Source organism: Zootoca vivipara, chromosome 5 (genome assembly GCF_963506605.1).
Source record: "Zootoca vivipara chromosome 5, rZooViv1.1, whole genome shotgun sequence".
Classification (NCBI taxonomy): Eukaryota; Metazoa; Chordata; class Lepidosauria; order Squamata; family Lacertidae; genus Zootoca; species Zootoca vivipara.
The window spans coordinates 28,877,775-28,895,671 of record NC_083280.1 but is presented as its reverse complement, the minus strand read 5'-3'; the positions used below and the strand labels follow the sequence as shown (position 1 = coordinate 28,895,671).

Genomic DNA, 17,897 nt, shown 5'->3' with positions numbered 1-17,897 from the left:
TACATATTTTTTCCTTAGGAATTAGTTATTTGTGCATATCAGTATTTGTAACTTTTAACACATTGTTATGTGAAAAACGTTACTGGGGGAAATAGATCAGTCACTTTAAGGTGCTGTCGTATCTCTTGGAATGAATGGCCTACATCATTTTAACCATTGCTGTTTGGAGTTATGAGTTCAAAATTGAAGGTTTTATTCATTTCTTGAAGTGTTTTTCCTTTCCTAAAGAGCTCTTCTATTTATACATGCCTAAATTCTCTATAATGTAGAGGGATACCTGTCTGCATAATAAAGCTGATCATGTTTTGCTACAGTTTGCAGGTGGAAAAAAATAAATATTAGGAAAAAATGTGTTTGTCTTTGTCGGCATTTGCACTAACCAATTTTGTTAAATCTTTAGGAATCCTTCCAGGGTGCGTTTCCACAGCTGCTTTTGGTAATGTTGAAAAATCTCCTGGTGATCAACCAATAAAGCTGGTGCGGGGAACCCCAGCCTGTGCACAACATTATATAGGTTTACAGATATCACAAGACCAGTCAGCCGCACGTGTCGCTTCCTCTTTGATAGTTTGTGTGAAAGAGGAGGAAGAGAAGATGACACAGTGAGCCCTGAGAGGAGAAAAGATTTGGGGGGGATCCAAAAGGTGTGTTTGTATAAAGAGACCCTGCCACCTCTCAGTGAGCAGTAGAGTGGAGAAGCCATCTACAAATCAGGTTACATGATGGGAAAACTGAGTCCCACTGCATTGCAATGAGCTGCAGGAGTAGGGCTGAGACTGTTGGAGTGAGGAAGGAAAGCTCTGTAAAAAACAGAGGAATGGGGAAAGGAGTAGCGGGGAAAGGAATGAGCCCTGTTGTCTTGAAGTATCTCACTTAAGATACTAATTGCTTTCAGTGAGATGCCCACTTTTTTACTCTGGAGCTCATGCGACATTTTCTGTGGCTCATGGAAAATATCAAAATATCAACGTCATTATTTTGAACACTATAGCTAATCTGATTTTAGATGGGCAGTATAGAACCTACTTAACTTCTTGCTCAATTCTATTCATGAAGAATCCCACTCTGGTGGGACACACATTGTTTGATTTATTGATCTAGGCCGGTATCCCATGCACTGCAAGCAGAACTCTGCTTGTGCAATAGGCCTTCCCTTTCCTCTTCATGCCTCCCAAATCTACTCTGGAGAGTCCTCCAAACCAGAGCTGATTTTGAGAGCATGCAGAGAACTGCATTGAAGAAGAAGGAAGAGTTATATTATGGAAGTGGACAACTCTGCATTAACAGATCCAGAATGTTGGATGTTGCCCGAGGTTTCTGTTAAACTTATTTTGAGGTCTCCATGACAGGGTGCAAGAACTTAATAGGCCTTGTTAGAGGCTGGACACCTGTTGCGATAGTTTGTGACTACTTGAATCATAGCAGCAGTTTGCTCAACATATCCTGTGTATTTTGTACAATACTCATTGAAGGTTAGAGGGTTTTACTTTAATACGTTGACTCTAAGCTTCTGTAATGGTAATAAACAAAAGTTCTGTATTTTACTACAGTTGGCATACAGTTGTTTCTCTTTCGTTTAGTTTAACGGTGTGAGATGGTAAATGCTGCTTTCTACCTAGGATCAAAAGGCAGTATGAACATGATTTTTGGAAACAGCTATTCAATATGTAGACTTTCCAAGGGAGTTGACTTATAAAGCAGACAGAATATTTTGTTCAAGAATTAGCTAAACTATGGCAATGCACAGTTTTTTGCTTGCCAGAAAAAAACCAAGGCAGTGAAATGTACCCCACCCAGTACTGCTTTTGCTGCATCTTATTTGAACTCTTCTTAATGAGGAGTGTAAAAAGAGGGTAAAATAAACTGATATTTTCTGGCTAGTTTAATTCCCTTATGTAAAGTTGGACCAAACTCCCATTATATTGTTCACAATAAACTTCTGGGGCGCTCTAAAAAATATCTACTTTGTATGATTGTCACCCTCACATACCTCAAATCAGGAAATCACATTCCTCAAATCAGGAAATGGAAAGCAAAAATTAGTACCTAAATGCAGACTTCACACATTTGACCACAGAGCCAAAACGAACATCGTATGAGAATGCTGTGATGGGGGATGCCGTCTCCTATCTTGCTTAGCTGTAAAGCAGCTGAGGGCTGCAATTTCCATTGAAGTAATAGCTGAGATTTGTAATTTCTTCCTCATGCAGATTTAATCCTTCTAACCACCAGTCACTACTTTTGGCACTGCCATGGGAAAATAATAGGTACCCTGTTTCCCCGAAAATAAGACATACCCATAAAATAAGTTGTAGCAGGATTTCTAAGCATTTGTGCAATATAACCATACTCCGAAAATAAGACATAGTTATAGGAGCAGTTCTGGAGGGCGCCAAGGAAGAGGCAAGGCTGGACGCGTAATAAAAATTAGACATCCCCTGAAAATAAGCCATAATGTGTCTTCTTAAGGAAAAATAAATATAAGACAGGGTCTTATTTACATGGAAACATGGTAATAGTCATGCCTTCACCTGGACATAGAATGTAAAGAGCAGCACTCTTGTTTTTCTGCCTCACTTTTCCTTCAAAATAGAGCAAGTGTACTTTTTTCTAGAATTTTACAATATTTAGTATGCCATGTACTTATAGATTGGGCATTATCACAATTGAACTTACTTAATATAATATAAACAGCTTTAGAATTATTGATTTAAAGTTAATGTTAATGTTCTTATGTCATACTAACTTGACTTTGTTTTCTATGCTTCCTTCATGCATTATTTTGAATTTCTGATATACAGTTACATGATTAGGCTTGGTCATTTGGTATGGTTGTGAAATGCAGTTTATATAGTGGGAATAGATGCAGCATGTAACTGTAATATTATTGCTTGTGTTGGGTGGCAATCCTAGAATGCATTGAGTAGCAGATTAACAAATCTCAGGTTACCTGAATATTAATTATAGATGAAGGACTGGGTTAATGAGTGTTTCAACAATACTTAACATAGTTTGCCACTGTGGATTGGCACAGTTGCAATGATGAAATTTGTTAAATGTTTGCACCAAAGTATTGGGTCTGAAATCTCAATTAGCACCATATAAAAAAGAAAAAAGGATGCTGGCCTTAATCTAGCTGTTGTCATACATAGAGGATAGGTTCATCAGTTTTCAGCCTACTATTTCCACACTTGCCTGATGTATTAAGGCCACTCCAGGATTGGATGCAAGTTTGACTCAGCTATAAAAAACATGGTGGTTGTTGTTTAGTCGTGTCTGACTCTTCGTGACCCCATGGACCATAGCACGCCAGGCACTCCTGTCTTCCACTGCCTCCTGCAGTTTGGTCAAACTCATGTTTGTAGCTTCGAGAACACTGTCCAACCATCTCATCCTCTGTCGTCCCCTTCTCCTAGTGCCCTCCAAAAAACATGGTAGCCACAGATAATTTACAATAGATCAAACAATGAAAGGGTATGTTCTCGCAAATACTTAATATTCACACTATCTATTTACTCCATTCCTTTCCTGCTTTTTCAGCTAATGAGTCTGTAAGATAACTAATATCTATATAAATTTTATACAAATCACAATAAAACTATGGAAAATAACATTGAAATATATGCTGCTTAACAAAGCAGTTCTAGCAAGTACACAAAACAGCAGAAAATCGGAGAGGGCCGACGAGTCTCTTAAAACAATGTTTTCACCTGATTTCAAAAGGCTGCAAGTTTCAAGAGGGAGGCAGAGCTACAAATGTGTCGCACAAAAGGGCCCTGATTATAGTCCAGAAACCTCTTGCCCACTTGTGCAGTATGTTCAGTGCCAGTGCAATGTTTAACATGTGATTTGCCTCATGCAACAAGTGACTTAGAAGCCATAATTTACCTTTTGTTTGGTGAATGTGAACTTAACATACTAAGGAATGCTGAACAAGGACCAGAACTGGAAATTTCAGTCCGATAAGTTGTGTATACATGATAAACCTAACCTTTGAAGATTCATACCAACAAAATTCAATTTTTGTTTTTTGAAATTGAAAAATGCAATTGGCAAAATGGTTTGGAACTGAAAGATGCTCCAGGCAGTTGCTCTCTGGCTCACAAATGACTAGGAATGCAATGGTGCACCAAACATGTTTGCTTCCATTTCTTCCTCCTCCTTGATTAACATTGTGTGGATGAGCTTTATTCTCAGGTAATTTTTTTGCTGAAGGTGCTAAAGTCACAGTCTTATGTCATAGCGGACTGCATTCTGCTCTTCTGCCTCAGTCTTCTGAAGATTTTCAACCAGGTTCTTTGACTCCTTTTGGCATTTGAGTGATGTTATCGTAAAAATACTCCTGATTAGGAAAATCACAGCTATCACTGCAAAGTAACTGCCATATATTAGGAACTGCAAGAAAGCAGAGTGAAAGAATACATCTGTCAAACAGCTTTTTGAAAAAACTTAAGCTTCAAACATAGAGTTTTTGCAACCATTTTTTAAATACCTACTGGTAAGTCCACTTGGTAGGACTTAATTTTTATGCATAAGCTCAGTCTCCTATATACTTTCTCTTAAATAATAAAAAGTCTATAGTCAAAAAATGACTTGCAATTATATGAAAGCCAAAGCATTGAGATCTGTATTTTGAAGACTGAAACTTAAAATCCACTGATACAGTATGAAAAGAGCACAATGCACTTTTTAAAGTATTACATTTTGCTGAAGTAGGCAAATAAGTACGTGATGTCCTCAACTTCACCCCTGTATTAGGGAAGTCAATTCTTCTCCTCTCCATTCAGTTCTATCATGAATGTACTTCCTCAGAACTGGAAGATGACTAATGATCCATCTCTTTGTAGCTACACCATTCATAATTGTGAAAATGCATATCAAGTGACCGTATGTTGCAACAGCAGGTGCTTATGGGAAACACACAAGGACCTGAGCGCAGTAGTATTGTCCCCTTCTGCAGTTTCTAGCAACTGGTATTCAGAGACATTCTGCTTCTGACAGAGGAGGTGGGACATCCTCCATGAATCTGTCTCTTATCTTTTTGAAAGCCACCCAAATGCTAAATACTGATGAACAAAATTCACCTCTGCTTTGCTGTCAGTTACTTCAAGGCAAATCCCACAATTTGTCAGAGTGATGCTAGGCTGAGGATATTGGGGAAAATTAAAATGGTGACAAGATCCAGCCACCTGCCACTGTTTGGCGTGCTGGTTCAGAAACAAAATTAAACAAGGCCTAGTGCAGACATTGGCAGCGAGTCCTGGCAGCTGCCCAAGGGTATCAGGTGCTGATGCCAACCCAGCCAGGGATACAGAATATCAAGTCACTGGGGAATTGGAGAACAGCCAGTATTGTGTGTATGCACACTGATGTGAAGACAACACACTGGAATTGATGTGTGCTGTGAGATAATGAACAATAATATTTTTAAAAATAAGCTTTTGCCAGCTTGGACAGATTATCATTGGAGATCTGGGTGGTGGGGTGATGGAATGTTAATCTAGGCCAGACATCAAGCATGCTTCTTCCAGCCTGAGCGTAAATTCTGGGCTGATCTGTACTTCATAATCTGCACAGTCAATTATCGAAACCCACCACAGAAAAAAGTGCTTGTTAGCAGTTACTTGTTTGGGTGGGGCACTTGTTTCAGTGATTGGTTGAGCAACTTTGAACAAGACTAAAAAGTCAGTATTAACAAATGAGTCAAAGTCAAGCAAAGAGAGATGAAAATTTGGCAGTTAAAGTTAAAATTCTGGTGAATTGTGGAGAGTTACTCCTGGCTAACTTGTAAAATTCCCAAATATGTTTTGTATATTTCACTAATAGTGCAATCCTATGCATTATCAAGAAAGTTTTGCTGTATTTATTGGGGCTTACGGGAAAACGATTGTAGCCTAACTATATTTAAAGTTTAGATGATTTATACTGTAAATCACCCTGTGATCTTCAGATGAAGTGTAGTATATTAATGATGATGGTGATGATGCTAAGGAATCCAAACTAGAAATCGACACTCCTGTGGAATCTTACGGTATTCTTATTGCAGGATTTCAAAGCACCAAATCACATTACATCATTTATGGAATCATGCAGTTGATAGGTAGGCAACCCCGCCTACCTGTCAAATTTGGCTTACAAAGTAGATCCTGAAAAGAATCCAGCCTGTGAAGACAAAAAAGTCCCACATACCTGCCCTAAAAGGATGAGGTAGAAATACATTACAGATGTGTAAGCATATGTTATTTATATAAATGGACGTTTATAAAGAAAAGAAAAGCCTCTTGATTTGAGTCTCGCCTCTTGCAAATATGTGAAGCATGCAAATGTTACTGAATTAGCAATAGTGCCCACAATACAACATTAACATTACAACTTACCTGAGTCCCAATATCCAGTCCCAGTCCTTTGGAATCCACCACTGTGACGGTCACAATAGTTTGAATTAGCAATGCAACAAAGTTGTTGAATCCAAACATTAACGCATAGCGTTCCATGCTGAGACTGATGGCAATCTGAAAACTAAAATTGAGCTTATTTTAGAATGTTGATATCACCATGATATCAATGTGTAGATGACTTGTTTTTTTCAGACCTGGCAAAATTTGCACACACTTGTGTGAAATGGATGCAGACAATCAGGATAAGGAAACCTCAGCCATGCACATAGCTAATTTCAGGGGGTTGGACTAGATGACCCTCTGGGTCCCTACCAACTCTATGATTACCATGGGATTTCAGGAAATGTGGGCAGTACCGAAGGAGCAAGAAGAGGCCTGCAAAAGGTTCGTTATTATGATAGAGATCACATCCCACGTTTGCCTTAAATCTGTGCGTAAGTACTAGTCTGAGCACGAGCTCTGCTTATTTTATTCACAGCAGGTTTGAACTTTATCACCTATAGGCCCATGGAGGTATGCAGGTGTATATTTGGAAACACAGATGTGTGGCTGGAACAGCAATTGCTAAAGAAAGAAATCTCAAGGTCGTAGAGTTGGAGTGTCTTGTATTGCACCCATCTTGTTCAACCTTCAGTTTAACGCAGGAAATCCAGAGCTAGGAACATCATCAAGAGATGACTATTGGGTCTCTGCTTGAAGGGTTCCAACAAGGAGAGTGCCATTCCCCTCCATTAGGGTATTGGTTCTATTGGCAAACGGCTCTTACACACTTACACTTAAAATGTTGCAGCAGAGAACTGGTCATAAAGGTAAAGGGGCCCCTGACCATTAGGTCCAGTCGTGACCGACACTGGGGTTGCAGCGCTCATCTTGCATTATTGGCTGAGGGAGCCGGCGTATAGCTTCCAGGTCATGTGGCCAGCATGACAAAGCCGCTTCTGGTGAACCAGAGCAGCACACAGAAATGCCGTTTACCTTCCGCTATTTATCTATTATCTACTTGCACTTTGATGTGCTTTCAAACTGCTAGGTTGGCAAGAGCTGGGACCGAGCAACGGGAGCTCACCCCATCCCAGGAATTCGAACCGCTGACCTTCTGATCGGCAAGCCCTAGGCTCTGTGGTTTAACCCACAGTGCCACCTGCGTCCCGAACTGGTCTTAGTCCTCTTCTATATGACAGCCATTCTGATATTTGAAGACAGGGTTCTGCATTTCCCTTTCAATAATTTTTATAGTAAAATAAAAAAAATTCCTTCAGTAGCACCTTAAAGACCAACTAAGTTTTTATTTTGGTATGAGCTTTCATGTGCATGCACACTTCTTCAGATACAGTGAAATGGAAGTTTCCAGGCACTTATGTAGAGAAGGGGTGGGGAGGGGTGGGGATGGGGAGGGGGGATCACTCAGAAGGGTGGTGGAAATGGGTGATTGACTGACTGATAGCTGTTGATGACCGCAAACGACTGCAAATGGTTTTGCATGAAAAAGCAAGAGTTGAGATGGCTGAAGATCGCTTATCATGTATAATGAGATAAGAATCCGATATCTCTGTTCAAACCAGGTCCCTCCATGGTTTTGAGCTTGGTGATAAGTTGCAATTCAGCAACTTCTCTTTCCAGTCTATTTCTGAAATTCTTTTGTAGTAAGACAGCTACTTTGAGATCTTGTATAGAATGTCCTGGGAGATTGAAGTGTTCTACTGGTTTTTCTGTCTTCTGGTTCCTGATGTCAGATTTATGTCCATTTATCCTTTGGCGTAGGGTTTGGCCTGTTTGTCCAATATAGAGAGCTGAAGGGCACTGTTGGCATTTGATGGCATACACAATGTTAGATGGCATACACATTTGATGGCATACTGAAGGAATTTTTTTTATTTTACTTCGATCCAGACCAACACGGCTACCTACCTGTAACCAATAATTTTTATGTCTCACAGGGTATGCTCCATTTCCCATTTCCCCAGTGTTTCTTACTTTCACTGGCTTTATTTAACCATCCTTCCTGCAATAAAGGGCCCAAACAATAACAAATTGGCCTAAGTGAACTATATCTATACTTACGTTGCTATAGTTATAAGAAGCATATAACATGCCTTGAAAACTAGATAGCTAGCATAGCAAACCCAGATGTTGCTGGTAAAATGCATCAAAAGCAGGGAACCTGCATCGAGGGCAGAAAAGATTCCCAGCGCCATCTCCCCTGTAAGGTCCCAGTTCATTTTCACATATCCCACAGTCAGTGATGTTACTGAACCTGGAGAAAAAGATAAGTTTTAGACCTGCTATGCACTTGCAGCAAGGGTGGCTAACATTTAGCTTTCTGGATGACCAATGATCAGGGATGGCTGGAACTGGCATCCAGCAGCATTTCCAGAATAACAGGTTAGCCATCCCTGTTCTGCAGGTTTTTAAGTCTTGCTAAAATGGTTTTAAAATACCCTATTTCCCCTCAAAATGTAGGTACAAAATAATACTGTAAGGTGCCTAGAGCATTTCTCTTAAAGGGGAACTAAAATACTTCAACTGAGTAAGATTTAATAAACAATTACAGAAGAGCAGCTTAAATTGTTCTGCAACAAGTCCTAAAGATTATGGGACAAACTAGAGCAGGAAAAATGTTGGAAGTGGACGGGAGAGGGGGGAAACCATTGGCAATCCCACCCCATTGCACTCATGTGGGACAGCGCTCAGAGGTGCAAGGAGAGACTATAGTGGCCTTGGGAGAGTGCAGTAAGGTTATAGTTTACAAAGGGTTGTACACGATTTTGACCCGAAAAGAAGCCGTACCTTTAAAATTCAGCAGCTTGGGGGAGGCTTGTGAGCCGTGGACGAGTTGGCCACCGGTGGCCTGCACTCCTGGGCTGCTCTCGGGGGGGGGGGGGGGAGCTGCACCGCTTTGCCGGCAGCGTAAGGTCATGAATATAAGCCGCACTTTAACTTTTCACAATCGGAATTTGGGGGGAAAGTGCTGCTTATTTTCGGGCCAATACGGTATTTCCAGAGCATAACTGCTGTATAAGCCACAAGTCAACTACTTGCATATTTGTACAGAAAGCAAATACAATAGCAGTACCTAAATAAACAAATCTATGTGATTAAACAGTTCATCACATTTCTAGATAGGCACAAGTTGTGAGCTGTGGACCAAACTCACTGCATAAATATTTTGTTCCCTCCAATTTATCTATTTTTTATGACTATGGAATCTCTGATGCACTCCCCAGATATCTGTTCATTTTCATTGCTGCATGTGAAAATTACCTCCACTGAAATAAATGGTGACATTTGCGTGCCCCAAAACATTATGCACACCACACCTATATGGCGTGTGGGATTCTGGAAAATGTTTTATGATTTCTCGTACCTGGTTATCTTGTTCACCACCTTCCTATGCTGCATGGGAATGGGGGGGATTAAGTGCATTTACATGGTTGTTTGCATACAGGATATATTTTAAGAGGGATACTTACTCAGGAATGTTGCTATGGCTTCAACAGCTCCATTGTACACTTGAGAGCTATGAGAAGGTGCTTTATCATCCCACAGTACCTGGACGTAATTCAAAACCTGGTTAAATCCTGCAGTGGCTAATGCCCACCATATTGACCAGTAAAGAAGTTTCTTTGTGGTATAGCATTCCTTCAAGTCTTTACAGAGCTGGAGAAGCACAGTCAGAAAGTGATTCTGGTCTTTTATTTTGGGCAGTTGGTCTACTGGCACATTCTGGAAGTTGTCGGATGATGTTGTTGGAACACACGGATCCCATTGGTGGCTAGGCTGGCCGGAGACATTTGGTGGATCCTTATCTGTTGGTCCGATGGATGCTTCTGGGGAAGACGTTCTATGAAAGAACATACTTTTTTGAGGCATGGGTAGAAAAAATGAAGACATAAAGGCCACAGAGACAGAGGCCATGGTTATGGCATTGAGGTAAAAATAAGAGACATGGGCCAGAGAGACTAGAAGCTGGCCCAGCAAGGAACCTATTGTGGATGCCACTAGAGTGATGCTTCTGCAATAGCCAGTGACTTTTTGGTAATGGTCAGGACTGACAACACTGTATATGTAGGCATAATAGGCAACCTCTGTGGCAGTCGCCATGCCATAGAAAAATTCCACCAGCTGCATGGCAGGCACACCATATGCAAATAAAAGCAGTAGCCAGGTGATCAGGAAACTAATTCCCTGGAGAATAATGACAGGCTTATAGCGTACATAGTCTGTGATCAGGAATACTGGGATTAGTAGAGCCAAGTAGGAGTACGTCCAAACAGGAAAAACGTGCTGTGTCACCTGGAAGGGAAAAGGAGGGATTTTGTAACATTGAAAGGCTAAGGAATATAAGGCATGAAAAATATAGAAGGACTTATTGAAACCACAAGGTTTCTGTACAATATAATTTTACAGTGGAGACCCTAGGCAAACTTTGGTAGCCGAGGCCTGTTTTCTCCTCTAACAGCTCCTCTGTCTCTTCAGTCCCCTATTCTCTCCCATTCATGTTTTGAGCAGCTAGTGGCAAGCTCACCATCTCATTCACAGCCTAGCCTTTCTTTAGGCACAACACATGGGCATCAACTTGCTTTGGTTAATTACAAACTGGCATTCCAGAGCTAGATTGATAGCTGATCTTTTCACACATGATGTGTGCTGCTTCATTGCTGTCATTCCCCCCCCCCCAACACAGCGCATTTTCAGTCACTGTCTTTTACTTGCAAGGATAATACACCTCGCTCTCCTAGAGCTTTTATAATGCTAGCCACAGAAATTAATGTCCTGGAAAGGAGTGGGACGGAACTTGCTTGCTGTGAGTTGACTGTGGGCCTGCGTGTGCAACCAGGTTGCTTTGTTACCAAAACAAAAAACAGGGTGAAAGCTTTGAAATGATGTTCAGAAGTAAAAAAAAGAAATGTATTGTGGGAGGTAGTATGTCCAACAGGTTTCAGCCTCTTCAGGAGGTTTAAGAGATGGCAAACATTAAGTACTAACAGAATTCTAACAGGTGGCAGCATAACATGGTAACATAGAGGAACTCTGAATTATTGTGGCAAGGAGTTCCACAGACCCAGAAATATAAAACTTAACGAAGTACACTTACATTTATAAAAAGTGGGACGAAGGTAACAGTTTCTCTGTAGAAAATTATGTTACCTTTTGTTTATAAGGTTAAACGAATTCCTTCCCCATTTGTAATTCGCTCCTGACATATGACTGAATACCTTAGGGTGAATAAAATGTGCGTCACTGTACCTCATCAATGGTCAGGTTTTTATCAGGCCCAACAAGATAAGGAGTCAGGAAAGCCTCAGATGGTCTCATCATGGAGAAGAAGCCATATATGCAAAGGATCAAGGTGGGGAAAATCCATTCACTGCTTTGCATTTTCCTCCAACAATCTGTAGTTTTTCCAGCTAAAATACAATGAAGCAAGAGATGGAAGGAGAGGCTCTCAACTTGAAAAAAGACTTATTGAAAAATGCACAATGAGCTATTTTGCAGAAGGGCTATTGCTATCACTTGTAATACATCTGAGGGCAACAGGCTTAGGGGCACATAGCTCTCTGCCCCAAAACACCTTGCGACGGCTTCCAGCATTTGCCACCTGAGGCACCTGCCTCATTTTGACCAATGGTATGGTTACCCCTGCAAGTTGCCATTTTATCAAGAAAACGGCACAGTGGAAATGGCTGGACGCTCCCTGGTTTGATTTCGCAGTCAAATTATCAAGCAAGCCACCCACCCCACCCCAGGCAACGAAGCAGGTTACTCCCAAATACAAAGCAAGTCAATATTTATTTATTCAATTTATATCCCACTTTTTCCTCCAAAGAGCTCATAGTGGTGTTTCTCCCTACTCCATTTTATCCTCACGACAACAACCCTGTGAGGTAGGTTAGTCTGAGAGACAGGGACCAGCCTAAGGCCATGCCAGTGAGCTTCATAGCTGAGTGGGGATTTAAACCTTGGTCCCTCATATCCCAGTCTGATGCTCTAACCATGTGTGGTGTGTTTTTTTAAGTCTTAAAGTGCACAACAGCTATGCCAAGAGTTAAGCCCTGGTCAAGTTCCTATTCATGGGCTTGTCAACACCCACAGCCACATTTTTACATTTTACGCAGGGCTTTTTTTTCAACTGGAACTCACCAGAACTCAGTTCTGGCACCTCTCAGGTGGGCACCATTGCCATTATAAGAGAACAAGGGAGGTGTTCATGGTGAGTTCCAGCACTTCTTCTAGAAAAATAGCACTGATTTTACATATATATGTCCTGGGCTGACTGTACCAGAAAGCCTCTTTGTAAGACTCCAGCAAAATGCAAGACAAGCATTAAACACTGTATATACTGGTAGAGTCAATTACTTTTGTACTGCCCTCATGCAGAGCCTGAATTTCAGCCTCCCTCTCCCCTCAGGCTAGAAAACCTTCTATGTAACCCTCTCAACAAAGCTGTTTATTTACTATTACTCGGATGGAGCCTGAAGGTCAAGGTTGAAAAGACACAAAAAATACAGCCCTAAGGTAGTACAAATGATTCTGTCCTTCTGCATTTGTATTCAATACAATACCTTTCACAAGCTTGCAGCTGTTCTTTGAGATCCACAGGCACATCTGCTCAAAACCTTATGATAATCCTGTGTTAAAATGCCTCTTACTTATTAACCAGCTTGACTTTTCTCTGAAATTGTCAAGGCTCTAGTTTCACCAGGTATTTATTACAGTGGTTTTAACTTGCTTGTCAGAAATAAATACCGTACATAACTATGTGGAAGTCCTCCTTTACATCCTTAGCATAGGGAAATAAAGAAGAAAGCTTGCCATTTTACTGCAAAACAAAGCACCATGCAGGATGCAAAATGATGTAGGGGGAGAAAACTAAGCCTGTGTCTGTACAGAAGCAGATGAATCCAGGTAGCATTTGGATAAGGCAAACCTTGTTTCGTGGCAAATATCAGTAAAGTGATTACATTGCCCCCTCCACCTTCAATGTTCATGCAAGTTTAGAAAGTCATTAACAACAATAGCAATTCTAAGTAGATGAGGATCAAATGATTGGCATTTTTTTTTACCAGCCAAAACAAATATTGTCTTTATATTACAGTGGTACCTCGGTTTACAAACAATTGGTTCCGGAAGTCTGTACTTAACCTGAAGTGTACTTAACCTGAAGCGAACTTTCCCATTGAAAGTAATGGAAAGTGGATTAATCCGTTCCAGATGGTCCGTGGAGTACTTAAACTGAAGCGTACTTAACCTGAAGCGAACTTTCCCATTGAAAGTAATGGAAAGTGGATTAATCTGTTCCAGACGGGTCCGCGGAGTACTCAACCTGATGCGTACTTAACCCGAAGTATGAGTGTAATTGGTTCCGGAAGTCCGTACTTAACCTGAAGCGTACTTAACCTGAAGCGAACTTTCCCATTGAAAGTAATGGAAAGTGGATTAATCTATTCCAGACGGGTCCATGGAGTACTTAAACTGAAAATACTCGAACCGAGGCGTACTTAAACCGAGGTATGACTGTACTGCTTAGAACCATCTCTAGTTTTTTTAAAAATAGTGCATCATCATATGTAAAGAAATTCAGTTCTAATTTAATGGTGAACCTATTTAATTCACACTTTCCAAAACAATACACAAACCAAACACAGCCATCCTTAAAAAATCACTTTTGTGAAATTTGCAATGCAGTTCTCTAGCCAAGTAGTGTCTACAGAAATGCATATACTGTAGCAAAGTGTGCATAAAAATGCTTATATTAATGAAAATAGCATGCAAAAATGATTTCTATTAGGGGAAAGTGCTTTGCAAAGTGTATATTAAGCATAATAATACATGTATATTAGTAGAATTAACATGAAAATGTTGGTGAAATTTCACAAGGTCCTTCAAATTATATACTGTATTCACAAACTGGAAATGTAGAAATGTGTATAACTAAATTTAAGAATGGAAAAATTAGAAACAAAGAAACTGAAATTGGCTGATAGCATGTTCTGTGAATTACTGTCAGCTTAAAGCTATGCATGAAAACCATTCAAATAGTGAGAACCCAGCAGCAAAAGCAAGGCTGATCAGAGTGTTTGCACCTACCCCCCAAATAAGAACAAGGGACTGTGGACCAGGGCTGGCCCAAGACATTTTGGCATTTGAGGCGAATGACAAAATGTTCCCCCTGCCAGGGTGAGAAAGGGGTGAGTGAAGATCTACACCAGGAACAAGGGGGCAGAGAATCAAATCAGACTTACCCTATGGTTGAAATGGAAGTCAAAGTCTGCCATGGCAGGTTTTGTGGGGGGAATGAGGCTGCTCTGAATCATGCCAGGTTGATGCAGAGCCCAGGAAACCCCAGAGGGCAGACCCACTATTCCCTTCCTGGGGCTGGGAGACCACCAGTGGCACCTATTTGCCAAGATGTTGCTGTAGCGGTGGCATGGGTAGTGGCGCCTGCTGAGAAGGCAACAGATCTGGCCTCCAAGGAGCGTGGCACAGCCATCCCTGCCACTGCAGCACCTGATGATGATAATCTGCTGCCCCAGTGTATCCTGCCGCCAGAGGCAGTTGTCTCATCTTGCCTCATGGGTGGGCCGGTTCTGCTGTAGGCATTTTTGGCTTTAGTATGACTTGGCCCTGACTTGTTTGCTCTTACTACATGCCTCTCTTTCATTTGGATGAGGTTTCCAACCAGCTTTGCAAGACAGCTTATTCTTCTCTTGTAAACACAGCTGGAATCCTAGCAAAACTTAATCAAAATTACTTCATCTGCAATTCCCATAGAGACAAGGAGCGGTCAAGAGAAAAAGAGGAACTTAGAGTAGCTATGTCAATGAGGGATTTTCAGGAATCACCCCTTCTAAAGTTAGTAATACACAACCACTAAGGTGGATCCAAATTACCTGGCACTGAACATTCATTACAAATTGTTTGCAGGGAGGTTATACAACACTGTGCAAGCAGTCATTATACCAAACTTTCCAGTTAATTTTCCCACCCAGTTCCTTTCAATATTTATTGATCTCCTGGAAGTGGGTTTGTTGCACTTGAGCACAACCTGAATTTGCCAGTCTTCTTTTTCACCCGTTCACTTTAAGATAGACTTCAGATAAAGAGGGGCTTTTATGGATGGAAAGAAACTCTGCCCACAGGTCTAACACTCCATTGTATATTAGTACCAAGAGTTTTCTTTTTCTCTTAACATGAGAATAGTCAATGTGGTACACTCCAGATACTGCTAGACTCCAAATCCTGATGGGAGTCTTTAGACAATGTCTAAAGTTCACCATGTTGGCTATGTCTGTCTTGGCACATCTCTTCTAAAGTTTCTAGAGATCACATAACATTGCTTTATCATGTAGTTACCCATGCTGTCTTCTCAAGTCCTTTGGCTGGTCACAGAACTACAGAACTGCTTTCTTCAGATGATTGAGTTAACTTTTCTCCTTTTGCCTTCCTTTTATTTCTTGCCAGTGCATGTCCTGGGTTTCAGATGTTTTAAAATCCATACAAAGTCAAACCTTTTAAAATATAGCAAACGCCTGATCCTGTTTCCACCATTGCTTGTAGGTTAACTCTTGGCACTTGTCATTCCACTGGCTGTGCTTGTAGTTTAAATCTTGAGGATTGTTTTATTCTAATATACTTTGGCGCAGTCTCTTTCGTGCCTTGTTCTTGTTACTCCAGTCTTTCAACTTCGAAAGCTACCACCGCCTTAAAAAACTGGCTCCATTTCAACATCCTCCTCTCCTCTTAAAGGAAATGAAAAACATATGACAAGGATCTTTTAATTCTGATTCTGTTTACAAAGTGGCTCCAGCTTTTTGTTGATCAGGGGGAGAAGGTGCAGGCGAGCTGAGATACAAAATGAGGTGAGATATAGAAACAAAAGGGACCTTTGGCCTGTTTGAATGCCCAGGCTAGGCATGTTGTATGATACAGTTTTACATTAAACTAGGACTGTGACCTGGGTAGAATCTACACTTATCTACTGTGAGATTGCTTTCAGCATGGATTCTTGAGGAGTAGAATATGTGGGAAGGGCTATGGCGAACTGAAATAGCCATGTAATTTTTTCAGGAAAGTTCTGCTGTGTTAGCTCGTGTACACCCCCCCCCCTTAATACAGCCCAGGATAATGTCATTTTGCTACTTGAAAAAGCAAAACGGACAATGTTAATGCGATTACCTTTACAGTAATGTTTTATTTAATTTTACTACAAACCTTTGTTGATTTTTATAGTAATAATAATAATAATAATAATAATAATAATGTATTATTATTATTATTATTATTATTATTATTATTTATACCCTGCCCATCTAGCTGGGTTTCCCCAGCCACTCTGGGTGGCTTTCAACAGAAAAATGAAATAAAATGATCTATTAAACAGAAAAATGAAATAAAATGATCTATTAAACATTAAAAGCCTCCCTAAACAGGGCTGCCTTCAGATGTCTTCAGGTTTATAAAAGTATTTATATTCCACCCTCCTGAAAAGAAAATCTGGAAAGCTATGTTGTCCATTTCAGTTATATTTCACAGTGCCGTAAGAGAGGAGATTTAAGAGGGGAAATGAAAGATGTATTATCAGATTTTAGCCACTGAGAAGTCTTCTCATCCTTTGTGTTGATTGGAGCCAATTAGAGTTAAGGGAGGTGAGTGAGCCATTGGGGATTGGCCCCTAGAGTCACTCTGGAGGTGTGTAGGGAAAAACACTGAGGAGGAGTTCTATATATAGCACTCCATCTAGAAACACTGAGAACACAAGGTAGTTAGGTGTGCAAGTTCTGTTATGTACTTCAAGGAAAACACAACTTACATAATTCCAAAAGACGACATTGGAGCATTCCAAATCACTTGCCTATGAATGTGCACAGAAAATAGTAGATCTAGCTGAAAGGCAAAACATGGAGATCTTCACTGATTATTGCAATGCATCCTACCGGTAGTTATCATCATTGTGCATCTAAATCAGGCATGTCAAACTTGCGGCCCTCCAGATGTTTTGGACTACAATTCCCATCTTCCCCAACCACTGGTCCTGCTAGCTAGGGATCATGGGAGTTGTAGGCCAAAACATCTGGAGGGCCGCAGGTTTGACATGCCTGATCTAAATTATTATTGTACAGTCCTCTTGGGAAGAAGAAGACTGCTTCTTGGGAGAAAAACAATGACAAACCTAGAAAGCATCTTAAAAAGCAGAGACATCACCTTGCCAACAAAGGTCCGTATAGTTAAAGCTATGGTTTTCCCAGTAGTGATGTATGGAAGTGAGAGCTGGACCATAAAGAAGGCTGATCGCCGAAGAATTGATGCTTTTGGCTTATGGTGCTGGAGGAGACTCTTGAGAGTCCCATGGACTGCTAGAAGATCAAACTTATCCATTCTGAAGGAAATCAGCCCTGAGTGCTCACTTGAAGGACAGATGCTGAAGCGGAGGCTCCAATACTTTGGCCACCTCATGAGAAGAGAAGACTCCCTGGAAAAGACCCTGATGTTGGGAAAGAT

At 40.8% G+C, this 17,897-nt stretch overlaps 1 protein-coding gene across 4 annotated transcripts; it reads right to left on the bottom strand.

Moving 5' to 3' along the window:
* Window positions 1-298: 298 nt before the first annotated feature.
* Window positions 299-16,341, bottom strand: SLC19A3 (solute carrier family 19 member 3). Of its 4 annotated transcripts, none has more exons than XM_035132616.2 (6): window positions 14,642-16,338; window positions 11,646-11,806; window positions 9,869-10,691; window positions 8,460-8,652; window positions 6,378-6,519; window positions 299-4,395 (listed from the first exon to the last, which is right to left on the bottom strand). In XM_035132616.2, exons 2-6 carry the CDS (start codon window positions 11,775-11,777, stop codon window positions 4,225-4,227), a joined length of 1,461 nt encoding a protein of 486 aa, XP_034988507.1. In that variant the 5' UTR covers window positions 11,778-11,806; window positions 14,642-16,338; the 3' UTR covers window positions 299-4,224. The 4 variants fall into 4 exon arrangements, with proteins under 4 accessions (XP_034988507.1, XP_034988506.1, XP_034988508.1 ...); XM_035132615.2 differs by having other exon boundaries at window positions 15,753-16,338; XM_035132617.2 differs by having other exon boundaries at window positions 8,492-8,652; window positions 15,753-16,338.
* Window positions 16,342-17,897: the final 1,556 nt, after the last annotated feature.

Coding starts and splice junctions, on each gene's coding strand:
- SLC19A3 (XM_035132615.2), bottom strand. Junction 10,692..11,645: donor AAAACCTGACCATTGATGAG/GTACAGTGACGC, acceptor TTTCCCTTCCAG/GTGACACAGCACGTTTTTCC. Junction 4,396..6,377: donor GACTGGATATTGGGACTCAG/GTAAGTTGTAAT, acceptor GCTTTCTTGCAG/TTCCTAATATATGGCAGTTA.